The 26,993-nt window shown below is 46.8% G+C and overlaps 2 protein-coding genes across 3 annotated transcripts; one reads left to right on the forward strand and one right to left on the reverse strand.

The window, feature by feature from the left end:
• Positions 1-6,322: 6,322 nt before the first annotated feature.
• Positions 6,323-26,939, reverse strand: GTF2E2 (general transcription factor IIE subunit 2). The gene is made up of 8 exons (XM_054295593.1): positions 26,881-26,939; positions 26,149-26,315; positions 16,700-16,791; positions 16,199-16,306; positions 15,467-15,649; positions 14,922-15,015; positions 7,831-7,946; positions 6,323-7,175 (listed from the first exon to the last, which is right to left on the reverse strand). The coding sequence occupies exons 2-8, from the start codon at positions 26,309-26,311 to the stop codon at positions 7,056-7,058; spliced, it is 876 nt and encodes a 291-aa protein (XP_054151568.1). The 5' UTR covers positions 26,312-26,315; positions 26,881-26,939; the 3' UTR covers positions 6,323-7,055.
• Positions 18,178-23,573, forward strand: SMIM18 (small integral membrane protein 18). 2 transcript variants are annotated; one of them, XR_008484386.1, is made up of 3 exons: positions 18,178-18,454; positions 21,566-22,351; positions 23,305-23,573. XR_008484386.1 is itself a non-coding variant. In XM_054295594.1 (2 exons), exons 1-2 carry the CDS (start codon positions 18,316-18,318, stop codon positions 21,910-21,912), a joined length of 486 nt encoding a protein of 161 aa, XP_054151569.1. In that variant the 5' UTR covers positions 18,178-18,315; the 3' UTR covers positions 21,913-22,540. The 2 variants fall into 2 exon arrangements, 1 of the variants encoding a protein (XP_054151569.1); XM_054295594.1 differs by lacking the exon at positions 23,305-23,573 and having other exon boundaries at positions 21,566-22,540.
• Positions 26,940-26,993: the final 54 nt, after the last annotated feature.

A 26,993-nucleotide genomic window follows, 5' to 3' on the forward strand; every position in this document is an offset into this window, starting at 1 on the left:
GGAGCTTCAGCCAACACACCAGGCTTCAAAAACCAAGTGCCAGGAGCAAGCTCCAGCTTAGCAAAGGCAGCCTGGCAAACGGGGTGTAAAGGACAGGATTAAAAAAGCTACAAGCTCCAGGGTGGAAGGAAGAGGCATGGCAGTTATTTGAAACCCCTGGCTGGCAGGGATGAGTTAAACCCTTAATGTTGGATGTTAATCCCGCTGTGGCCACCGAGAGTCACAGCTTTCACAGCTTTCCTTCTGAGCTGCATCCAGCAGAGAGTTTGTTGGCAGGCACGGTGGAGGAAGGGAAGGGAAGGGAGCCACATCACTGCTGCTCAGCCCAAGAGCTGCTCTGAGCAGCAGCAACTGGCCAAAACCTCTGTCCCAGGCACCGCTTTGAGAGACACACAGATGTTTTTGGGAGCGGATTCAGCAGCAAACATCCTGCAGCTAAGAGAGCTGTGAAACATGCACACATCCTGGACTTTGCCTGGGCATTGCATCTGCTCCCAGATCTGCCCTGCAAAAGGAAGTGGGGCCTTGCCCAAAATATTTAACCTCTTGAACCATTTATTTTTTTTCTAATTTCCCCCAAAAGCCAGCCTGTTTTTGTCTCTGTGCTGATGAGCGTTGCCCTAATCAGCGAGGGACGGGAGCAGGCTGCTGCTCGCATGGCGTCCCCTTTGCCCGCGGTGACCTTTCCCCCTGCGGCCGGCCGGAGGAACATTCCTTCCCTGTGACCACTGGGGCACTTACAGGAAGGCCCAAGCTGCTGGCTGACACTGGAGAATTGCAAAATGGGATCAGGGACTCCCATGCCAGAGCTGCCATCCGATACCAGGGGAAAGTCCTGGGGGATATGAACAGGCAGAGCTGGAAAAACCAAAGCGAGATTTTGCACTCTCATTGTTTCCGTTTTCCCAAGTCTGTTTGTTCCCATCCCCCTAGCATACGGCTAAGCTCAGGGAGGGGGGATGCAGGCAGCTCCTTCCTGTGCATCCCTGCACAGGGGCTGGCTGACCAGCAGCAGGCTGGAAGTAGCTGCAAAGGCAGGGAACAGCTTGGCAGGGCCTAGAGAGAAAACACAGTGCTGATTCCCCACGTCAGATGGACACAAGTGAACAGCAGAGAAATGGGAACAAGGTAGGAGAGGGAGAGCCACATCTCAGAGGATTTGGGTGGATGGTCAGGCAGCAGCAGAAGGGACAGGGGTCCTGCCACAGGAATGGAGATGCACCAGCCAGGCCAGGGAGAGCAAAGGGCAGACAGAGCTGGCGCCGAGGCCGGCAGCACCCGCAGCCCGGATGGGGCAGGGAGGAGGAGGAGCAAGCCCAGCGCCACTCCTGGGAGAGGGGGAGAAGGAATAACAAGGCTGGGAGAGGAGAGATGTGAGAGCACCAGCGCTTGGCCAGGCAGCTTTTAAGGCTGAGACACAGGCTGTGAGGGAAGCCAGTGGCTGAGAGCAATGAGATGAGTGGCTTTGTGAGGATAGCTGGGGCCTGGCACAGCACTCAGCACGGATTTGTTCCCCGATTCCTGAAGGGAAAACCGAGAGGTGTCACTCTGCAAGGGTCACTGCAGTGTCTAAGAGCTGCCAGGCAAGGCTCTGTTCTCCCTGCCAGCACAAAAAGGAGGACATTCCAACCCAGGGGCATGAGCTGGGTGCTGCAGATGTGATCTGCCCCGAGAGCCAGCTCCAGCCGACACCTGAACGCTGCTACCTGCCTCACTCAGGATACAAACCGAGATGACAGCGGGGCTTAAAAAAGCAAAGCTGGGAAATACCATTAGCAGGTCCCTGAAATGCTGTCTCTAAAACACTGGGAAGTCAACCATTAGCAGAGTCTGGACTTCATCTCTGCAGTCTCCATAATTAATAACCAGCTCAGGAGGGAATAGAGAACACAACCAAACTGATGGAGGCAGGAAGAAATCGCACAAGTACTTCAGGCCTTGGATGCAAGCCCAGAAGTGCAGGTATATAGTCAAAAAATTAACTTAATGGCAGGACAAGCTCCTGCCTTAACCATCCTTTTCCCCTGCTGTGCTTGTACTCTGCACAATGTCCAACCCACGAGGCTGGAGCTGTTCGACACGTGAATCCCAGCCACAGAAGCACTGATGGGCTTTCAGAGTCATGGCTGTTTTTCCTGGGCTGTTGAGTAACACAGAGGCCACTGAAAGCCAAAGCAGCAGAAAGCAAGCTGGGGGAAACAAAAACTGCTCTTACAGCACGCCAGGAGGCACCAAAGGAACCAGGGCTCAGAGCCACAGGTGGGTACAAGGGGCTGCAGGAGGTCTCTGATCCAACCTCCCTCTCACAACAGGACTGCTGCTACCAAGAGACCTGGGCAGCCTGGTCTTGTCTGGGCAATGCTTGAACCCTCCATGGATGGAGACATCTCCCCACCAGCTGTTTTCCTCCTAATATCCAAGCCAAACTTCCCACATTCCCCTATTATGTTATCTGCCATAGCTGCCAAAAGCATTTGACCACATCATCCTCCTTACTGCCCTTCACACTGCTGTACTTTGTGATCAGATACACCCTCAGCCACCTGCTCAACACATTCAGCAGTCCCAGCTCCCCACAACTGAGGGCCCTCCCAGGCCCTCTGTCCCCAGCCCTGACCAGCCTGGGAGCTCCAACCAGCATCCCTGGGGATGGAGGGGTGACTGAACAGAGGGGGAGGCCTAAACTGGACACAGTGCCCAGATGGGAGCTCCCTGGTGCTCAGCAGAAAGCCAACTGCTTCCCTTGCTCTGCTGGCCCTTGCTGGAGCGGCGAAGGCTGCGGTCACCTCATTTGGGAAGGGAGCAGTTACAGCTATGCAATGCCAGGGAGCCCTGCTGTGTCCAGGCAAGCCCTCTCTTCTGGGGACATGCCAATCTTCCTGATCTGCATGGCAGGGATGTGTCCAGAGAGCCTGAGCAGAGCTGACAACACTGACACGGTCAGAACACACGCACAGAGCCAAAGGACAGACCTGAGGCACAGTGCCAGAGCAGACCCTCCCTTCCCTGGGAAGAGATAAAATCCCAGAGCACCTCCTTTGCCATATCCCTGACTTTGCCAGCAGACGGAAGCCAGCACCAGCAGGCTGAGATCCAAGCTCTCCTCTCCCTGATGGCTGCCAGTGGTTAGCCTTGCCATTTTAAACCAGCCAGCACTGAGCACTGGCTCTCCTGGCCATCCTTCCCCCAGAAGCAGGAGCTGCCAGAGGCCCCCGAGGCAGTAACACACAAAGGAATTTGGGCCTGGTACATTAGCAACGACCTGAAAGTGAGCAACAAAGCTGGAAATAATAAGATGTCAGCACCACGGCTGCTTTTGGTAATGTGCAAAGGCAGCCCCTCCCCATCAGCAGGTAGTGGGAGCGCGGCTCTCCCTGGTGGCCCGGCACCACCCGCCCGTGCTCATCGGAAGTGACAGCCCTGGCTGGCTGCAGCCACGTGCAGGGCCTCCCTACCCTTCCCAGGGCTCCCTGGCCTCGCTCTCCTCCGCTCCCTAAAAGCCTGGAGTGATCATGATGAATTATAGATGAGCTCTCGCACACATCGCCTCATGTCAGTTTTCTCATTCAACCATACGCCACCCTGCTGCTTTCCATCTCCTTCCAGAATGATCTTCTTAAGGGAGGAGGAGGAGGAGGTGGAATAACTCTGCAGTCAGAGCAACTTTTAGGAGAGAAGTTAGTCAGTAGAGATCGATGTGACACACCTGGGCTACTCAACTTGTCTCTTAAAAAAAGAAAAACCTTGTTGGGATCATCCCGTCAAATCCTGGAGCTGAGGGAACACAATGTCCTTGCTGGACAGGAGCCCCAGGAGAGTGGAAGAGGCAGGGAAAGGTATAGACAGCACTGAGATGAGTTTGCCAAAGAACCTTCCTGAAATGCACAAGATCAAGGTGCCTGCCACAACCCACTTCCATCTGAAATACTCTGTTCTATGTTCTCAGCCCAAGTGCCCTCATCTTCCTGGTTTGCAGCAGATGCTTCCAGGGAAGGAGGAGAAAAGTGGGATAATGGCCCAGGGCTGCTAGGACAGGACAGCACATGATGCCTCTCAGCAGCCTCTGCAATGCCAGCCTGAGGGAAGAAGGGTTTTGCCAAAGTAAGCAAGCAGAAAGCATGGTGGTATTGGCTACTGGGAGAGTCATTCTGCCACACACAGAACACAAGAGAACATGCTGGAGGAATATGAAGGAGGTTTAAGTTTTTAACAGCTCAACTTCAGCAAAAAGCCTGATCAGGATATAATGCTGTGAAGTGGACTACAATGGTACTAAAATGGTTTCAGCAAACAGACTCATGCTCATACAGTCTGAGACGTCTTCTAGTTCCACCATCTGATTTTTAAGAGGTCTTGGGAAAAAAAAGGAACACTGGGAGCATCTTTGGAAACAAAATCCAGCTCCTGAAGTCTACAGAAAAGAGAGGAGCTCATGTTTCTGTTCTTTTTGACAGGCTCAGAAAATTTGGTCTGGTCACCCTGGAGGAGGTTGGATGGAGACTTCACAGCCCCTTCCAGTATCTGGAGGGCCACAGAGGGAAGGAAGCCAGAGAGGGACCCTTTATCAGGGACTGTAGTGACAGGACAAGAGAGAATGGGTACAAACTGAAAGAGGGGAAATTTAGCTTAGATATATGGAAGAAAGACTTCCCTGTGAGGGTGCTGTGGCCCTGGCACAGATTACCCAGAGCTGTGGTTGCCCCACCCCTGGAAGTGTCTAAGGCTGGCTTGGAGTGGGTTTGAAGCAACCTGGTCTAGTGGAAGGTGTCCCTACCCATGGCAGGGGCTGGAATGGGATGAATGGGATGGGATTTAAGGTCCCTTCCAACCCAAACCAGTTTGGGACTCTACAATTCTGTGCTAACTGTCAGAACTTGTTTTCTCCACCACTGCTTTCTATAGTCCATGCCACCACTAACAGACCAACATGAGCTCTCCTTCAGCTGTTTTTCAGATTTTACCCTAACAAGCTATAAAACTTATTTATGCCCTTTCTGCTACTATTGCAGAGAAGAAGGCATCCACCAGTGAGGCAAAGCATCTAATTCAGTCTTTCCAACTGGACACCACCTGGACTCTTTTGTTCCTTTGAACACTGGAGCCTGACAAGGCCAGTGCAGCACACAGAGCTCACAGTCACTTTCCCTTTCCTGCTCTCCTGTTTTTTTGACCTAACATATTTTTAATCTTTCAAAGTAGCTGGAGGCGTTTTCTTTAGACTCAGACTCTATTATCCTAATCACTTGAGCAGAGAAACAAAGCAGGTAGCCTACCTTGCAGCCAGCTTTGGTTCACAGAGAAAGGGCAGTGTTATGTAAGATAAATGGGAAGTTACTCCATGAGACTCCCCAAAGGCAGGAAAAGCAACTCAGAGCTCTGCTGATGTCCAAACACCATCACCAAAAAAACCACTGCTCAAAAATGCAGCAGATGGAAGGGAATCTTTTTTACCTTGAGTCAAGATGGTAGAAGAGAGGTGAACAGTTTTGTGAGTGTGCTGCACGTACTCAAGCAGAGCTGTAATGCAAAACTAAAAAGTGCCAAAAGGAATTGTTTGTGCTGACCTGGAAGATATAGGAAAGAAAAGAGGTTCAAAGCCATCTGGAGCAGCACACTTTTATATATATATATTTAAAAAGCATGAAATATATATATAAAAATAATAGAAGAAACCTCCTAACAGCATTTGCCAGCTCCTTAACCAGGGCTGACATGTGCAAGACTGGGAGCACTGCCTGTTTCTCAGAAGAGCAGCCTTTCAAACCAGGAGGATAAATGCTGCACTTACAGAAGCACATTTCCCCAAGCTGACAGAACTTGTTCAGTGCCACAGCAACAAAGCCTCATTCTTCATCTGCTCACGTGGCCGCACCCGACGGCCTCTGCTCCGAGCAAGACAGCAGCCTGAGCTCAGGCAGCAGTGATGTGCCCTCAGTGGGGAGCTGCAGGCACCTCTTCTATCTCTGATCCTAACCCTGGAAGAACGCAGGAACAGCTCCTCTCCTGCAGGGCCGTGCAAACAGGATCAGCATTGACCAGCTCTGCTTTGGAACACAACAATAAGTTATGGAGAGGACACGGTTTGGCCACAGTCCATGTAAGGCTGTGCTGCATACAACACCAGGCACTGACAGGCAGCTTGCATTTAAGGTGGTTCCTCCCCTCTCCCCAGCCATCATTAAAGAGATGACAGTGTTAGCCTAGTACAGTTAAGTCACTGAGAGGATAAAAATATAGCAAAGATTCCTTTACCTCCATGAAAAGGAAAATGCAACAAGCACAAAAGTTGACGATGTTCTCATTCTTTAAGGAAGCAACAATGGAAACCTGCATTGTAAATTTATTACTTAAAAGAAAAAAACACTTCAGTATTACATCGTCGTTTTATTTCCCTCCTGTGCACAGAGCAGAAGGTGCAACACACTTGTACCCACAACAGTGAGGAGACATTGCCGAGGGCAATTCCTAATTACCATTAGGAAGCTCTGGCTGCATCCCATCCCACAGCCTGCTGGGATTTTGGGAGCAGGGTTTTCTGAGTTTGAGTCTCAGATATCACCGCCTTTCAGTAAAGCTCAGTCCCGTGGAAAGGAAGAAGCATACAAACCGTGGGTGTATTTGACTGTGAAAGAAACTTTGCCTGCAGTGATTTTAGGAAAAGGTTTTCCTGAAACAGGTAAAACAAACGCTGTATTCAATCCCACTAGAAAGCCCCTTGTAAGTAATTCCAGGTAAATACCCACTAAGCAATGTAAAAGCAGAGTTAAGCACTGAGCAGGAATTCCTGCATTACATGCTGAGCACCATTAATGCCAACAGGCAACTAGTGAGAACCTCTTACTCAAAGACACGTTTCTCATTAGCTAATTAAATTAACCTCTAAATTTAGTAGCTCATACTTGCTCTTAAACTGACCTGTTTCACCTCTGGCACTTGCTGGGGTGGGGGAAACACATCACATTATTATATACAGTCAGTCCTTGTGTGAGCAGACACTGAGCCCCAGCAGCAGAAAGCCCATCTAGAAACGCGCATTTGCTCCAGAATTCAAGTGCTCACTGCTTGCCAGGAACCACATCAGAGTAATCTTTTAATACTCCAACCAAGTGGTCATTGTGAGTCTTAAACCGGCGTTTCTTCTGAGAAGCAGGTTTCTTCCTCCTCTGAATGGGAGCCTGCAAGAAAAAACAAACAGCACTCAGAAGATCTGTGACATCTGACCTGACGTGTGACACCGTGCTGGTCACCACTGCCGAGAAAGATGAGCTCTGCCAGAAGGAGGGGTGGGCAGGGAAGGGAAGTGCTGGTTCCTGGAGAAGCAACAGCATCCAATTCCAATGCAGGCAGGGAGATGAGCCTGGGGACAGAGCAGAACCATGGTATCCCAGGCACAGTAGTTAAGTTGGCATTCTTAAGTGCAGCTACAGAAGCAGGTACATGTCCCACAGCTCTGTCCACAGTCCCATCAGGACTTCAAATCTCTTCAGCAGAAAAGGCAACATACCCCCCCCCCTCCCACCTTCCTCCCAAAATACTACTACTCTTGATGCATTGTAGAGCTTCAAGCAGAATCTTCCACTGTGGAGCTCACGGGGATTCCTGGAGTTTGCCCTCCTTTGATGCTGCTCAGATTAATTACACCAGCTCTAACAAGTCATAAAAATCACAGACTGCTGGCTGCAGCACTTGGTTTTTCCAGTTTTTAACACTGGCCACGCTCCCCCAAGCTCCACAAAGCTGTACATAGGCTCACCAACACATTTTGGAATTAACACTGAGGGATCAGAAAGGGAGGGATTTCCTAGAAGATCTATAATTTGTATCTCTTACTATTCTCTTTGGTCCGGTTTCTTGCATGGAAGAAATACCCTGTCGTTTCAGATACTCTTCTATCTTCTCCTCATCCATAGAATCCACAGGAATGCTCCTCCACAGCTTCTGGAATTCTGAAACGACAAACTCAGTTTTATATCCCAGTGAGTAAACCCTGGGCAAAGACCCCACAGGAAGGGAAGGGGAGAGACTTGACTTCAAACACTCCAACATTCTGGCACGTCAGTCTGTCACCACCAGCAGGCACTCACTCAGCACAGCCTTCACCCTCTCCAAATGCTGATGCACAGCCAAAAACACCCAAAACCCGAAAAGATGAAACTCCAACCAACAAAACAACAAAATACCCTCAAGCTAAACTACACTTGAGCATCAGGAGCACCCGGAGGCAACCTGTGCTTTCCATGTTCATTTGCTACGGAGTCTCTTTTTGCCTGAGATCTCCAGAACTGTAGGCTGTGAATGAGTTTCACAGATCCCGATGAAGAGCAATCACTAACCAGAAATGGCAACTTCATTTACACATCCTCAGCTGCCACTGACTTGGGAGACTCCTCATCCCATCCCCTAATTTACTGAGGGTATGAGACATCGACTTCAGCGGCTCTGAGCCCGTTTATCACAGCAATACGATCCACGCCGTGCTCTACAGAGAACAGAGTACTAAAATTCCTCTGGTGTTAAAAAGAAGAGAGACACCTTAAAAACCACAGCAACAGGAAAACAGACAGAGACAGTAAGTCTTAATTAGAGCAGCTGCCATCTGCCTGCACACTTTCTGCCTCACGTAAAGTTTCACAGAGCCTCTGGAATGCCTTCTCCAGGCAGCGGCTGGTACGATCCTACCTCCCTTCATTCCCCATGCAGGGAGTTAAGATACATCCTGTCAGCAGGTCTGGCTAACAAACTATAAATAAAACACGAGGCACACATAGCAAGGCAAGACTAAATTTTTCCTTTTATTTCCAGATAAATTTAGTATACAGTTGTCAAAAGAACCACAACCTCTGCATGCTTAAGGATGTGTCCTGTGCAGGAGGGGATGAGACGCTCCAGGGCCCGCTTGCCACAGGTATCCTGGCTCTGGGCACACTGCAACCAAATGGGAGTGTACAAAACCAACCCGGTTCCTGCCCTTGGAACAATTCCCTGCCTAAAGCACCTTGTTTTTCTATGCAAATACATGCCTCGAGTCTCAGGCGTTCACTGCCAACAGTAAGAGACTGCCCCAGCTTTTCAGGAAACAAAAGAAAGGAATTTCACCACTGAAGAATGACAGTGTTTGTTTTTGGTAATGCAGTGGTTTTGAAGAGAACCAAAACCTGTCAAAACACCACGTTTGGTTACAGGGAGATAGCTCACAGCCTGCTTCTCACAGAGGCTATCCAGCACCCTGGGATCAGTGTGCACATCCCTTAATGCAAGGACTGACACTGCAGTGAAGACATCCTCCATCTGCTCATCCATTCTGAGGGGCTTTCCAGGCTTTCAGCATAGCTGCCTGTGCCTGCTATTAGAGATCATCCCTCACCCCATCCAGCTGCAGCAGGTGGAGAAGGTTTGTCCTCTTATTCATAATATCCTGCTGCAAACAAATGTGTCTCCTCATTAGAGTTCAGGATATATGGATAAATACACCCTGGTGCAAAAAAAAAGAAAGCTGAGGATAGGTGCTTAAGGTCAAACCGGTCTACATTCTTCTGGGGAACAGAAGTGAAAAATTAAACACTAGAAAATAAATGGTCAGCTCTTCAGGGATCAGCATGCACAGAAGTGCAGATCACAGTTAATATCTAACTACAGTGGTCTGCATTTCTTGTAGTGCCACGGTTATGACATCACTCCAGCTTCACATCCACCTTCTAAACTCAGCCAAGAAATACAAATGGAACAGGTACCAAGATCCAAAAGTGCAGAGCCAGAATGGACTTTACATACAGACAATTTAATCCACTAATTGGCGCCACCAGAGTCACCATATCATATTCTACAACTCCATTTAAAAACTCCTCCGTAAATCAGGCTGCTTTCAGCACTACTGCTTTGATTGCAGTAATTGCAAAAGAAACTTCTACTCATTCTGGAGCTCCATGTAGGGCTTTAAAATAGTCCACTGCCCAGGAAAGAGGGAGTCATAACAACATGGAAGCACTCCCTGTTGGAACAAAAAGCACAGGATAAAGGTGGAGAAGCACGGGGAGCTGCCACCCTTCAGTGCATACAAGTTGTCTGCACTTGGTGCGTCACCTAGAAGGAAAGGGAGATCCATCCATCCATCACCTCATCACAAAACTGACTTGGTGTAACACCAGACACTGGGCTAAGTGCAAGGTCTGAAGGAAGAGAGCAGCTGGATGGCTGGCACTGAACCATTTACACATTACCTGTCAGGCTTTTAAGTCTCCAAGGACCATGCTCCTATCAGCCAGGGAAAGTTTAGACCTTGGGAATACACTCTCTGAATTATTGTGACATCCTCTCTGAAATATGAGAACCTGTGGGAAAAGCTGGCAATAACTGCAGCTCTCAAGAAACAACCATCTGCATTTGTAGCTGTGGTACTTCTGCACCTCAGAAAATACACCCTTGAGCTGACACAGGGAAAGATTCAGTCTGGTTTCCTTGACAAGAATCCCTAGTGCTGTCACCCCGGCCTTTGCTGTGTGTCTGAAGAGCAGACAACAGCAGCAGAAGGCAGCTCCTAGGGCAGACTTCAATATACCAGATCCATTTTTCACAAGGTTTTTCTTTCACAGGGCACAAGGAGCTCAGTGCTGGTGTGAGGGGATGGCTGGAGCAGGAGGCTCCCCACATGCTGGCCTGCTGCAGCCAGCCATGGAGAACAAGTTGGGATGTATGCATTCCTGTGGTGCCTGCAGCCATTATGATGACATAGCACATTCAATTTGCCTGTTCCGTGCCCTGCTCACTGCTGGGTGATCCTGACACCATCACAGCACAGAAAAGGTGAGACTCTTCTCTCAGAGCTACTAAAATCTTTCATCCATCAGCCAGAATGAAGGTAAAATGGCTGCAGGAGGATAAAAAGACAGCAGGGCAGGCCACACTCAGGCATGCTGACAATCTCTGCAGGGCTTAGGCTGCTTTGACAAGGCAGAGCCCAGAAAAAATCCCCAGGGGAGAAATCTCCCAGGAGTTTCTGGCCAAAGCCATTCAGGTGCTTTGAACCCTCACTGAGATTTGCATTTTTCACAGAGCTTTCTGTTCGGATTCCAGTGGAGATCTTCCTGAGAAGAGACACAAAGCTGTGATCCCAGTACTGAGGCAAGTGTCATGAACAAATCCTACACACAATATCTGGCAATCTGATCACGGAAAGATGTTAACTCAGAAACTGGACAGAATCAACACTACTCACAGGCTGCCTCCTTGCTCCTCCAGAGAGCTAAATTCTGGTCTTCTGAGTACTGAGAGGAGGAAATGAGACCAGGAGCTGGTGAAAAGCCAGTTTAGATGTTTGCTGACATCTCTAGCAACATGAAGTCAAAACTCAAAACAATGAGCTCTGACCAGCTGGAAACAACACAGAGCTAAGCTGAGGGCAGCATAACAAAGATTTTGCAGACACCTTCTCCCTCTGAAACACCCAAGGGGTAAGGATGCACAGCTACCTTGATTTTACAGCATCACGAGGTGCCTCATAGATGAAAACAATTTGCACTGACATTCCCTGAGTGATTATACTCTAACCCACTTCCTTTCTGTAAATGCTTACATTTGGGGAATGAAGTCATGGGTAAATGACTGCCTGGTGACTTTGGAGAGGCTTATCCAGCACTTCTGACTGCCTCACCTGCTCTTGCAGAAAGGTTGAGATGGTTGTGGAGATAAACTGATACATCACACAGCTAATAAAATCTGCTAGAGATTAAAAACAGCTTAAAAATCCTCAGTGAGTCAAGCCAAAAGCTGAGCAAAGGAAAAAACCAGACAATAACAGTGTAGAAGGGAAGAAACAACAGTCCTAGCAGTCCCAGGGAACGCAGCACTGGATTTATACCAGAAGGAAAAGGTGCTTGGTGCTAAATCTGTGCTGTCCCTGGACCACCACAGCTGTAAATCAGCACTGATCCCATGCAGATTTTACAGTGTTCAATTTAAGAAGCTTTAGCCATTCCATAAAAAGCCCTTCAAAAGCGTAGGAAGAATTTAAAAATAATTAAGTATCTGAATTTTTCAGCAAAAAATACTTCCTGTAGTGCATTCAGCTGGGGAAGATACCATCTCTAGCAGTCAGGCAATCCAAGTGGCCTTTCAGCATTCAGCACGGGGTGAAAGCCTTGTTCACATGCAAAGAACAGGCAGCCTCGACTTGGCTGAAGCACCTGAAATCTGGCCCTGCTTTTATAAACACTTTCAGCTCCACACCACTGACAGCAGATTAATTAGCCAGGAAGTCCAGAAGGAACACATGCAACCTGAACCTTCCTCAGCTAATCACATAAAAGGAAGAACAAAAGCCCTTCCTTGCTGCTCAAACCCCCTCCAGTACCCTTGAGATCTCGATATATAGGCAGCGCTCCGTTGCTGCGATACATTGGGATTTATTTTCACAGGGGGAGAAAGAAAAGCTTGTTCAGCCATCAAGGGCAGAGGCAGGCACTGCCAGAAAGGAGGTCCTCCCACTGCTCCAGGCAGAGAGCTCCACAAATTGCCCTGGCTCAGGCAGCAGTGGGAGAGGACCCCACTTTTCAAGGCTATCACCCTCAGCCAACATGTTCTGAGCTGGGATGTCATACAGCAGCACTGAGGAGCACAGAGCTCTTATTTCTGAGGATAAACATTAAACTAGAAACATATTTTGAACTGTCACCGGCTGCTAGATCAAAGAGTCTGCCAACACTTCAAGGCTTATTTTGCAGCCTTTTTAAAAACTTCATTTGAACGTTGCCAGAGATAATGAGCTGCAGTAGCATTGCTAAGGCAGAGACGTGTCATAACTCGTCCTGTGCACAGACAATTCTGCCAGAGACTCCCTAAGAGACACCCTTCTGCTGCTCTGGAAAGAATCCTAAAGCAAAGCTGCTCAGGAAGGGTGGCTTTCCTTCGTCACAGGATAACAGGGCTCAAAAAAGGACCTGCTCCAGCTGCAGTGAGTGAGCGAACATACTCAGGGATGTTTCCAGCACTGTGGCATACTCAGGTGGATCACAATATTCACAAAAGAGAAAATATTCTTGCCCCCTCTCAGAACAAAGCATCAAAAGGAAAACCAAAACCAGCAGGAACAGAGCAACAACAAAACATCACTTCTGGCTGGGATGGGGAGCTGCTGCCACCTGCGGATAAGAGGAAGCAGAGCCACCTTGAACTACAAACACTGCTCTAAGGATCCCTTCAGGACACACACTGCAGCTTAAATGCCTTCCTTCAGCAGGAGGACAGGCGTTTTAAGGAGTTTTTTTAACCTCTTCCTCCCTCTGGGAGCAACAGCTCCCTCTGTTTTGTGTAAGAGGAGCCCGGGATTTATCCTGGCTGCCTGATGCCTCTGTCTACATCTTACCAAAATGGGCCCTGTTATGAAACTTGACAGCTAATCCTGGAGTTATTACAAGCTAATAGCAACAGGGTAGAGACCTCCCTCTGATCACTCTTTTATTAGGGTTGGGTTCCTGCTATCTGGAAAAAATTGCACAAGAAAAAACACTCATTTAGCAACACAACTGTGATATAACCAGTGGCTAAAACTTAAAAGCTCTGTCTCAAAAGTTACTGCAAGAGCACTGATTTCTAAATGCTTTGGCCATGTTCAGGACCTCAAAAACTGTGGGACTGTGGACTGAAAAGGCACTATCTCAACAGAAGGACAGGGTTCATGGTAAACTCCTAAACATTTGGAAATCAGAAATTCCCCAGTGAATCCATTCTGCATTTTGCATATAGTTGCATTGCCCCTACAAGAAATGACAGAAATCATCATTTAAAAAGAAATTCACTTCAACCTTTTGAGATATTTTTCAGTATTATTAAATGCTGTAGATGCCACCTCTGCTTAATCACCTTTGTGAAACAAAGCTATCATTACTGAGATTACAAGTGTGTACTCTCAGTACATAACAAATAGTTAACGATACACATTTTTAGTTGCTAAATTCTATTGGAAATAAAAGATTCCCCTTGAGGTAGGCAAAGAAAGAAAGATCTTTATGCATCCTCCTGTGGTCCTGGAAATAGAGCAGTTCAAATTGTATCAAAACTCATTTTTTTACCATACATAATGTGACGCTGTGTGACGCAATGGCTTTATGTGTCATGTTACAAGAACAATACATGAAAAAAAGAAAGTGTTCAGTGTCACTGAGTCATTCAAAATAAGATCTTCTGACACAGACTGCCTTCCCCTTTCTGCATTTACAGACACCTCATGCTGACATTTATGTCCTTACTGGAACACATCCTGATTTCTGTAATTGATTTCTGTGCATAAAATGGCACCAGAGGATTCTACCACCATTTGTGACACAGCAAACACACCGAACTTGTGAAGCCCCAAATCCACTCCAGGCCTGGGCAGCAGCACTGCCCCCACACATCTTTTGTTGTCTGTGCTCTCCTCCCAGCTGTAACCACCCTCTTCTCAAGAATTTTGCTCACATCTCATCCCTCCATGCTTTCTCCTTCTGTTCCATTTATGGCTTCTTGCTGCATTCACCAGTAAAAGGCACATGGTTCATAACCAGGAAAAAACCCAACAAAAATCTTGCACCCCCAAATCATTCTTTTGGGGTTTTTTTGGCTTCCCCTTAAGCAGCAAAATCTTAGATGCCATTTCAGTCACAGTGAGGTGGTTTTTAGTCTCTTCTGTACCACTACTCTTGTAGACAACTGGTGGATTCCTGGTGCCATGTTCCCATGCAGCTATCATAAAGAAGAGGATATTACCACTGGACTCACTTGCTGGCCTCATTAGCCTCATGTTAATATCAACACTCCCCTCACATCTGGACACACCTAATATTTTATTATCACCCTAAAAGACTGCTCTACCTGAAGGCTGCCTATACGCAGATGTCCTTAAGGTGAATGCAGATCAACTGTCATGGAGACCCATGTAAAACAACACCTACCTTCATCTACAGCAAAGTGACAGCTCTTGTCGTTGTAGAAAAGAATTTTCTTCTTATCAGGGCGATTAACGAAGATGATCTGGTCCCCTAAAGCCTCAAAAACAAATGCAAAACAACAACTAAAAATAATTTCTTTTTCAAGCTGAAGGTCTCCAACCCCAACAGAGCCAGACCTTGGGCTAATAAAAGCAACAACAAACTGGAGAAGCTGCAAAGTAACTGGCCATGAAACACATGAGTACACTAATAAATCAAAAAGGAGATTCAGAGGACTGAGGTCAAGGTGTGAAAGCAGAACTAAATGCCTGCAGTTGGAACATGGGAGATCAGGAGTCTTTTGTGAGAAAGAGCTCTGAGAGCTGTCTTGAGATATCAGGGCAAATCTGAACGTAAAGGATGAAATACAGAAAATGCCACAATATCAGATCTGCTGAAATGCCACTTGAGTTATCAAAAGAACAGCAACACCTCATGAGAAAGCTCTGTCTTAGTGTCTCTCTTCCCTGTGAGAAGTGAAAGCTGAACTGCAGCCACGTGCTGCTCACCTTTATGGCTTTCTGTGCATTGGGCAGCCCTTCCTCAATGTCTTCCAGAAGGATTCCTCCCAGGCCTCGCTGGTCGTGCTTGTCCAAGAGCCTGAGCAAGGCCTTTTTGTCTTTCAAGTTGTACTTGGGTTTGAAGGCATACTTCCCATCCACAACTTCTATTTTTGGGTTGTTGACTAGAGCCTGTAACAGGGGGCAGAAATTTCAAGCCTTGAAACAATGCTGACACTTACCACTTTTTTCCTGGTGTGCTTTTGAGCACATGAACCACATGTTACAGCTGCCAGGCTGGAGCTTTGAGTTGAAACAGATTTTAAATCCTTGAATCCTATAATTCACCAAGACACACAGCACCTCTAAGAGAGAAGAGACCCAACTTTGGTGCTGCAGGGTATTTGTTTACCTTTCTTCATCTGGCAATGGCTCAGGGATAACTTTATATACGCTTCTTGGGAGGAGCTCTTCAATTCCATTCTGATATTCTGGTTCATTATGGAAGAAGCCTGGAGCTACTTTTTGGAAGACTGCAGCAAAATCAAGCTTCTCTCACAACCAACGCTGCCAGAGCAGAGGTTTCTGCTCCCCAGAATATCAGTATTGTCAGCAAGGAATGTTACAATCTGACTTAGTAGTTTCTTGAAGAAGGGATTACATATTAATAATTTAACAAATGTGTATAATTCAGCTTTATCAGAATTCTTTAATGAAAATCTGAACATGTGTTTTCTTTACCTCACTCATTAACCATTGTTTCTGCTTGAGTCCAATATCTAAATGCTGTGTTTCATCCAGTATCTCCTCCAGGGTTAATGGATGTGTGTCACCACGCTGGTGCCGGGTCTGCAAAAGCAAACAGGATCTCTTACAGCTCTGTACTCACTTTATTCAGCAACTCAATCACCAAAAAGTAGCTGAGATTGGCACCAAATGACACTTTATTTTGATCACTAGCCTATGAATCCCAAAACCTGACAGCATCTTGAAATTCTTGCAAATAAACCCCATTATTTTGGTTGCAGAGTGACCTGGGATAATCAGGATTTCAGTTATGAAACAATATGCTAGCAATTTCATTTACTGACAGCACTTTGAATTTAACAAGCAGTTTCTTGAAATTCTCACTCTTGCAGTAAAAGAATTTCAGGGGTTGAAACATTCAGCATTTTCTAGCCACAGGACAAGAAACAATTAAATTATTTAAAACCAGTATTATTTTACACCAAAACACCATACCTTCATATAATTCACTATTTTAGCAAGGACTCCAAACTTGTAGCCAGAGCCTCCCGAAAGGGCTTTCAAGTTAAATGATCCATTGCTGTGATCTACAAAGAAAGAAAACAAACAATTAGAGGGTGCTTTGATAGCTTCCTCTTGGCTCTGAGCTCCATCACAAACAGGAGTGGCAGAAGCAGCCACCCCCAGGTGAGTCCTTGCACACATCTTGATCCAGATCCAGGGACTCAGAGGACACAGCTCTGGAGCATTTCTGGGCAGAACTCCACAAACAAAAAGTTAAGAAAGCAGCAAGTGACTGCAGAGTTCCTGGCACAAGAGAACATGTTTAATTTGGTGGCTTAACATCCCATAATCATTTACACTACATGAATCCATGCTGAAATAATGTACTGCTTTTGCTTCACCAATACCTTCCTGCTGCTGAGATGGGGGCACAAAGCCTCCCTTCTTCCCCAAAGGCACTCAGTGGTTACACAGCAGGTGAAGGAAGGCTGTGATTTAAAAAAAAAAAGAATACTGTTTCAAGTGGTTCTAGGGGAGAATTTATAAAAACAGAGCCATACAAATGCAAGCCAATTCAACCTGGTGTGTTGCACCACTGGAACAACAACTCAGAACCCCCTCTGTTGTCAACTCTGGCTGGCTTTATCATGAGGTTTGCTATCACTTTGTTTCAAAAGTTCTTGCAAGGTTGTTAATGACCATTTAATAACCGTCAGCTCTTAGCACAGCACATTAAACACAAATATCCACAAACCACTATCACAAGCCACAGGCTCATTACCAGCACAACATTGCTCAAACCTAATGGCAACAGTTTTCTGGAATTTCAAGCTACTCCAGAAAAAGAACACCATCTCTTTGTCACCACGGGGATTGTTTAATCCTCTGGTGATTTCTAAGCACATCTGACAGGACAACAGATATCTCAGAGATATGGAGCTCCTATTGTTTCTGTGGAAAAATCAGTGTAGCAAGAGAAAAGAACAGAATTGTGAAGCTGTTACATGACATCAAAGTCTTAAAGGCTTCATACAGCACAACAATTCTAAAATTAACATAGAAATACCACTGTAGCTACAGAGGAATATTTTATTCTGGTTACTAAATTAAAAGAAGGAAAATCAAAAGCCAGCTCTCCCTGAAGATGTAGCCCATAGAGATTTTTCCCTACAAGGTTCCCTTTAAAGATTAAAAATTAATGTTATGTAGGACATTTTAGAAATAAATAGAAAAATCATAGATGCAATGAGAGGTCTGAAGTGACCAAAATAAATTCAGAGGTACAACAAACAGTTAAGACAACTTATCATGTTTTTGTTCTGTCAGATTTGAACTGAATCAGGAAGATAATCTGGTTTAATCTGCCTGCTTGCAGTCGATGACAAGAGAATCTAACCCCACGGTGAGGCTGGAAATCTGCAGATATTAACACTTCAAACGTCACGGTTTGATGGCTGATCCGGGCACAAAGCAGAGCAGGGTCGTGGCCAACCTCTGCTAACGAGCTCATCCCACCCCAAAAAACAAGAACAGGGAGGCATTTGCTTCTCATTCCAGACAGTAAGAGTCACATTTCTGAATGATTTACTCCTGGGGTTGAGGGCTCGATGCAAATGAGCACAAAGGAAGTTGTCAGCAGCATCGTGCTCTGGCCAATGGAAGGAAAGCTCCATCTTAGCTGTGCCATAGGCTGCACTAAAAAAAGGGACCAGAACGGCGCTCTCTCAGCATCCTTTCACACAAGAGGTAGGTGTGTATCATTTTATAACATTCTCTCAGGTTTATCTTGATTACTGAAAGAAAATATGTCTGTAAGCTGAGAACCTGTAAAAGCTTCTTGGAATCAGAATGATTTTTCTCTAGGCTGAGCAGGGTTTATCCCGCTGAATGTGGAGGAGCTTGTCTTGCACTATCAGACGAGCACTTTCACCATCTGTGCACTAATGGAAAATTGATGACCACTCCATCTTACAGCAGAGCTAACACAACCAGCCAAGATTCAGTAAACAAAATGGATTTCGTGCTTGCAGGGGAGGTGGGTGGTTTCCTGCAGCCTCACGTTCCTGGTGATTGATTCTATGTGTTTGCACAGAAATGACAGCGAAAGGGTTTTCCTTAAAACAAAGGCAGCTCCAGCTGAAATGTGAGCAATGTTACCTCCCAGGGGGTATTCCGTAAATTAGGCTGCCTAAAAGAGATCTGTGTGTGTGTGGAGGAGAAACCAGTTCTAGAAACAGGCAGGGAGAAAATCCCTGTGCCTGCTGTTACCTTTGGAAACACTGGAGCAGCCATAGACACAGGGCAAAGAACCGGGTTACAATGCACCTGGGATTTGTAAATGCTCAGTGCCTTCTTAAACAGGGCTTCCTCAGAGCTGCATTAAAAGGATTTTCTGCCAGTCATTTCCCTCTGCTCCATGATTTCAAATAAAGCTGCTCCTCTGCAGTGCCCAAAGATGCTAATGCTTTTAAATTAAAACCTAGTGCATTAAATATTTAACTCGTTGCATTTTGGATATGTACAACTGCTGATTTGATTGTAAATCAGACTGGCTGATGATACGAATCTGACCTGTGCCATTACAAAGTAAGTACAACTGCAGGAAACCAGCCCATTTTCGACAGCTTTCAAGGACACTAACCTCATTAGTGCTGTTTTAATTCTGAACAGTCAGCAACAGCTACTTCAGCCTAGTATTTCAATAATTACAGCAAAGAGTAGCTGATCTTTAGCTGCCTCGCCCTGTGGAGAGATCACCATCACCCTCCTCCTCAAGGAGCATTAAATTCCATCTCCTGGCATAAAGACAAACATCTCTCCACTGTGCAAACTGCTGCCCTAGTGGTGGATGTGGAGTGGGGAGGGAGTGGCTGCCCTGATGGAGCTTGTGGAGCAGAAAGGGGTTGGCTGTGGAGTGGGGAGGGAATGGCTGCTGCACTGTTTTCTGGCCATGCCGTGCTCAAGATGCTCCTCTCCTCTTGGGAACAGAGCTACTCCTGTGGCAGAGAGCTGTCCTGGCTGAACAGTGCAAATCTGACCAATCTCTCCAGGGGCCACAGATCTTGATCACTTAGAGCAATATAAATGAAAAAAATCCCACCAAAATGTATTAAATTTTGCTTCAGAAAAAATACCACCAAAACGTATTCAATTTTGCTTGCTCTGTAAACACCAAGCACAAAACCAGAAACAGTCTGGTTTTGTGCTTGGTGTTTACAGAGCAAGCAAACTTACATGTAACAGACTCCAACAAAACCCTCAGTCCTAGAAATCTATTTACAAAGTTCAAAACAAAACTTTTCTTTCCCAAAGGTATCCTTTTGCCATTTAAAACACATAATTAAATCTTGCTTATTTTAATTACTCCTCAAAGGGGACTCCAAATCCTTTTATTCAGCTCCCCCATCTCTCTTTGTCTCATGGATTATTTTGAAATAAGTCTTCAAGCCACCCCTTCAAAAACCCTCATGAGTTTTAGCCCCATAACAGGTTGGCTGAGTTTCCTTCTCACACCGTGACCAAACCAAGCCAGGACCTGACTCAAGCCAGGATTATTTTTAGCTGGGATTTGCTCTGTAAACTATTGTTTAAGAAAAAAAAAAACAACAACCCACCAACAATTTAATTAATCCCATCCATCTCAGTTATATACTGTATATTCAATTACTAATTTGTGTACCCAGCTACAGATTTAAGTTACTGCAACTGCTCCAGTAAATGTCTGTGTGAAACACTAATGCCAGGGACCTTCCCAACAACAAAGCTCTTTCGTTTCAATTTAAATCCACTGAAGATAAAAGGATAAAGAACGAAATGTAGAATATTAGAACAATAAAAATAAGACATAGATCACAGGCTGGTTTGGCAGCATGATCCTGGGTTTTCACCATGTCCTTTTCTTTAATAATTTCACAGAAATAAGGACAGGTACTCAGACTGCTTTAGTAGACACCATCACCACCATGTTCCACCTAAAACCTCCTTGCTGTTTCCTCAAAGAAATATGGAGACCTGACTTGATCTCCTCCTCCCACACCCAGTTTTAAACTGCCTGAGGGATTCAAAGGTTATTATGACATCCTACAGCCACAGCAGATAACCAGAAGTTACTGTAGCTCCTCAGACAATTTTTATTGCATTAGACTATTGAGCAAAGGCAGATTTGCTGGAGTCAGCTTCTTGCTTCATCTCCCCCACACCACAGAGCAGCCTCTTCCTCTGCTGGGTGCCAACCCAGGCTTAGGCAGAGTTGAAAATAAGGAGGAAGAACTCCTCAGGAAGGGTTGGGTTTTCCTTGTTATCCACCCCAGTGACTACAGCACCACAAACAAGATTTGCAAACGCTTCCAGTGCCATCTGGGCAGCCAAATTTCTCCAGCACAAACTACTCAGCAGGGGAAGAGCAGGGGAATGCAGAGGTCAGGAAATCTGCCCTCCTGAAGTCCAGAGAGTTTTGCAGGTGAACAAGTCTGTGCTGACAGGCAATTCCAAAATAATAAGGCCTTTCACACCACAAGACTGACGATGCACAGGTGATTGAAAACACTGCACACCTTGAAAATCTAGTTTGTAAGCTGTTTGTGCATATAATTGAAATAAAGAAGCAAAGCTCTCTCATTCCTGAATCACTTACACCACATCATGCCTGCACGAACCAGACACTGCCAAAATAAATGTTCCAGGTCTATCACAAGCTTACACACGTGGAGTTTGATATTTTAGTGAGCAAATACAAGTACGCAACAATCCATGTTAGTAGAAACTTTGAGCACTTAGTCTAAGTAGCTCCAATTTGTGATAAATATCACAGTGTTTCCTTGATTGACAGTTCTCAACAGCTTTGTTTTTGTGTTTCAGCTCCCAAATCTGTGCCAGTGAGCACACCCAAGCCAAGCAGCTCCTCAAGGATGGCAACCCTCAACAGCACCCACTGGAATGAAACTACTACATCCATCTCCCAGTATCTGGGCTTCCAAGTGCAAAAAATTTACCCTTTCCATGACAACTGGAACACTGCCTGCTTTGTCATCCTGATCATATTCATCTTCACTGTAGTTTCTCTGGTGGTGCTGGCTTTCCTGTATGAACTGCTGGACTGCTGCTGCTGTGTGAAAAACAAAACTGTGAAGGACCTGGAGAACGAGCCCAATCCTGTCAGAGCAATGCTGAACAGCTTCAGGAAGCGAGACACAGAGGTGGTGTAGGAAGCACTGAGCAACTGCACTTGGAGAACTTGGTTTGACATTTGACACCTGGAATGAAGCCTCCTGTAGCTTACAAACAAGCAAGTTGTGTGCTTTTTTCTTTTGGATTTAAATATCCACAGTGGCAATTTTATCTCTGGATGTGAGTTGGAATAATTGGCAAAGGTTTTCCAAGTGCTCAGCAGAAAGACAATCTACTGCAGTGTTATGGGAGGGAAAAAGATTGTTGTTTTTAGATGAACTGTTGCTGTTTATATTGAGTGACTAGCATAGAATTTTGTCTACCTGACCGAACAAATGCTGCCTAACATGCATAAAACTGTTGCTTAACTGAAGAAAACATTTATAAAATGTCCAACAGTCTGATCACATTCCATGCAAGGACAGCAGTGTTGTCCCACTGAGTCAACCACACAGGGACAGGACAGACAGACAAGGGGTAAGAAAAAAGTTGGGAGAGGAGGGTTGGAGGGCAAGAGACCCTTCAGGCAGGAAAGGACTGGGTGCATTCTAGCCTTTGGCAGCGCTTTTTATTAAGGGTTTTTTGCTTTTCAAAGAGAGGGTGGTGGGAGGAAGACTAAGCCAACAAGAAATGTATCCCTAAAATGGTCTCTTCTAGTTCTCCTAAGGGTAGTTTGACCCTTCTCCAGTTCCAGGGAGCAATTTCTGGGTGTTGACACCTGCATAACCCACTACCTTCAGAATATCTGACCCTATCCAAAAATACTGCTGGAAATGAACAGGGACAATTCTCTGCCTCAAGGCTGCTGCTTCTGTGGCAACCACAACACTACAGGGAGTGGGACACGCCGGATCTATCACCCCTACCCCACACTTTCAAAGCCAAACAGGAACTGGTGGAGTTCTTGCCAAGAGCACAGGGAGATGGGCCACAGACCTCCCACACTGAAGAGGGGGATGGCACCCAGCCCAGGTGCAGCTTTCAGCACTTTGCACAAGAGACTCTCACTTGACTCCATCTGCCTGCTGACACATCCCAGAGCTCACACTCACCCCTTGTTCATGTCCTGGCCACAGAACTCTCACACCTCTGGCTCACTGCCCCCTGTAGCTGTGCTGTGTCAGTGGTTTTTAAAACCATTCAAGTTTTGCTGCTACAAATGACAACTGTAATAAAAATGTCCAACAGCGTAGCCAACAGTAACTCCTGGCAAGTCGTTCACCCTCCTGAACCCCCACAGAAATTTCCCAGAGCAAAGCTACATGTGGGACAAGTTATTTAACTCCAGAAAACATTCCTGGCAGGGAGGAAACAAAACCCACCTAAATGGCCCCAACCACAAGAGACCTCACAGTCCATCCACATCTGAAAAACCTTGACCAGTACCTATAATGATCTTTTTTTTTACATATATCAAATCCCCCTCTCAGGCTGAGCATGACTAAGCTCCAGAAGATCTGAATACAGTGAAAGACTTGCTAATTGACACTCTCCATTGGGGAGATGGAGTCACAAAACACCCAGGGCAGGATGAACTAGCACAGCTAGTCCAGTGATTCACCTGGAGAAGCAAACTCCCTCCTGCAGTCACAAATCCCCACAGACACACTTCTTCAAGCCCAAAATCAAAAGCACAACTGACGGAAGCCACTGCCCTGAGCACAAGATCATTTAGGACTCACACTGAGATGGATGATGGAGATAAGGATGACATGCCACCTTCTGCTGTGTGACAGCATCAGACTGGGAAGCCCAGCTCAAGAGGCCAGAGTAGCCATCAGGATGCACTGAATTAAATCCTGGCTCTCTCCTAAAAGGAAGGGCTCAGGACACTTGCAGCATTCCCACAAAGTGCCCATCAAGCTGCACACAAGAGGGCAGTGTGTGCAGCACGCCAGCCTCTGCTGCTCTGGCAATGCCTTCCTGAGAAGCACATGGAGTGACATATGTTGGGACTCATCCCAGCTTTTTATTTCACAGGTCTGCAAAGGGGAATGGGGGTGGGCACAAGGAGCAGAAGGCAAAGGTGGCCCCTTGCACAGTACCAGAGAAGACTCAGGATGATTGTTTCCCACAAAACAGCCCCTTGAAGATTCTGGCTCTTGACAACTGTCAGCAGAGACCACTGAGACAACGGTCTTAAGACAAAGACCACAGCCACAATTTACTATTGATTAATAAAATGAAACAAACAGATTTGATCCATTTCATTTATTTTCCAGTTCCTGTTCTAAACTGAGCAAACTAGCTTTGAATTTTTTCAAACAACTTTTTGAAACAATGACAGTAATGTCTGCATAACAATCACTGTAGGAGCAGTGGGAAGCTTAGAGCCAGACTTCACAGACAGGCCAGATTTAGCTGGACAGTCTCTTGAAGATTAGCATGGTCTCCAAACCTCTCCTCCCCCAAAAAGTATCAAGGGCAGGCTCTCTGAGCCACAGAACCACAGAGCCAGGGAGGCACTACACACCCAGGGACTATCAGTGCCAGCACATAAATAATAAGGTGATAAAGGTGACTCCCTTCATCACCTCTGTGGCCACTGCACAACAAAACTAGGACTGACCACCCTATTTTTGTCTCTTTAGGGCGGTGGGACAGGGATTTCCCAACACCAGGCTGTTACTCCACCTCCTGTCTCTGACATCCACATACCCTGACAGGCATCTGCCAATCTGGCAAGTGAAATAAAAAGTGGGTTTTGAGGCAGAGGATTTTGACTCTGCAGCATAAAAATATTGTAGAAACCCTGGAACCTCTCTGCTACTGCCTGGAATGCAGCCAGCAGCATAAAAGATGAACTTTATCTCCTCAGAGCCACCTCGGGTCCCTGTTTGTGTAAGTGAATTGTCTGACAGCCACAACAGCACTTAAAGAAACCCTCAGCCCACAGAAACCACAGAAACAAAATGAAACCTTCTTTATCTGCTCAAATCCTCCAGATCAGGCTCACATTTGTACCCTTTGCCCTCTTCCTGACTCCCCATCCCTTCTTCCCAGCAAACCTTGCTCACCCCAGTGATGCAGCCTAGGATATTCCACGCAGAATTTTTTTTCTTTGGAAAGTGTGAAAAAGGGATGGATGGAAACCTGGCCTCCCTTGATTTATTTTAGAATGTCTGGCTGATAATTTATTTGGTGCCTGAGAAGCTGCAGACACATACCCAAATTCCCAACTCTTCCCCTGGGACAGAAAATGCTTCCCTCCTCCCAAACTCCCTGACATTTTTCTCTGTTGTTTTTAGCTCTATTGTTTCTCCTGGAGTTTAGGAGAGAGCCACGTGGGTATTATTCAAAATATGAGCATGGACTGAGTTTGCACAACAGGGTGTTTTGTGATTTAGTAACTCCTGGCATTTGATCTGACCTTTAAAGTGCACTTGAGTACTGCCACGGCTTTGGGAGCAAATCCTCTCCTCGGTGTTGCACTTTCCACACACTCCCACTATTTTTGGTCCTGCTTTATTAACTGTTTATTTGATACTAGGAGACTCATTATCAGTGCCACCATCTCCCCAGGGAAATGCCACAACTCCCCAGTAAAACAGGCAGAAAACCTTGGAATGCCTGGTGCTCACGAGCAAAGCTTAGCTCCCAGGTGAAAGGAGACAACTGCTAATTACAACATGCAAGCCAAACAAGAAACACCTGGAAAATCCCCTAAAACAAAATCCCTAAACGAGACACACCTGGCAAAATCCCCAAATCAAAATCCCCAAACAAGATACACCTGGAAAAATTCATCTCAGGTATGAACACCCTCCAACTTAGAGTTATCTAAATGCTTTAGGTACTCTTTTACCAGAAATAATCACGGAACAGGTTGGGAAGGAAGGGAGCCTAAAGATCATCCAGTTCCAACCCCCTGCCATGAGGACACTTTCCATTAGACCAGGTTGATCCAGGCCCTACCCAACATGGCGAACACAGAGAAAATTAATGGCACTGCCTGTCCAGAAGCACTGAAACTCACCGTTTCCAAAAGCACATCCAAAGCAGAGTTTCACATGAATAATTTTGGCAGCACAGATTCCTCCAACAGAGCAACAGCAAACGAGCCACGGGATGAGGCTTAACACACATGCACAGTAGGGAATGGGTTTTTCACACTGTGCAAGTGATTTTCTTAGCAAAAGTGGTAATTGAAGAGAAATTAACAACAGCCACCAGCAAAACTCACAGATAAAGCATTATTCATATTAATAAACCACGGCTTAAAGGTAAACAGCAGGAAACACCAAGCAGCTGCTGGACAGGAGACTTCCACCCACCTGTGGTTTGTTTTGAGCTGGAGGAGCCCCCTTGCTCTACCTTGGCCTTCTTCTTCTTGGAAGCAGAGGAGTCGGAGGAGAGCGCTGGGCGTTTCTCTACGGCGGGCGTGGAGAGGGCTCGCTTTTTGAACAGCTCCCGCTCCCGCAGCAAGCTGGGGTCCATGATTCTGCCACGGGGAAAAGGCGAGAGAAAGGTGTCAGCCTCACCGAGGTGTTTAGGAGCAGAAGCTGCTGTTTATCACGGAATGTGCTGAGCTCGATGGGGTCCCAGCACTGAGTCCGACCCCCAGCCCCACACAGGACAGGCCAAGAGCCCCTCCCGGGCCTGGCGGGGCTGTCCGAAGGCCCCGCGAGCTGCGGCAGGATCGGGGCCGTGACCACATCCCTGGGGAGCAATTTACTCCTTGTGTGCTCCTCCTTTTCCCCAACATGGTCTTCAACAACACATTCAAGGTGTCAGAGCACTACCGGAACCTTAAGGAATGTGAACAGCAATGCCGAACAGGGATAGGACAGCCCCGCACCAGCTTAACGAGGCACCTCACGGCAGGACGGAACAAAGTGGCAGCGCGGCGGGCGGAAACCCCCGGCCGGGGGATGCCGGTGCCTCGCCGCCCCTGCCCCCGCGCACAGAGCAGGGCGGCCGCTCCCCCGTCCCCCTCTCCGCTCCCGTCCCGGTGCCGGTCCCGCTGGGGCTGCCCCGTCCCCTCAGGGCGGCCCCCGCCCGCTCACCCGCGCGCCGCCGCCGCCTAGCGAGCCATGCCGCTCCCGGCAGCCCTCGCGCGCCCCGCAGGCCACGCCCCGGAAGCGGCCCGCCCGTCGCCATGGCAACGCGGCCCGGCCTG

The sequence above is a fragment of the Melozone crissalis genome, unplaced genomic scaffold (assembly GCF_028551555.1).
Source record: "Melozone crissalis strain CALT ecotype California unplaced genomic scaffold, PUWL_Pcris_2 ptg000006l_1, whole genome shotgun sequence".
Lineage (NCBI taxonomy): Eukaryota > Metazoa > Chordata > Aves > Passeriformes > Passerellidae > Melozone > Melozone crissalis.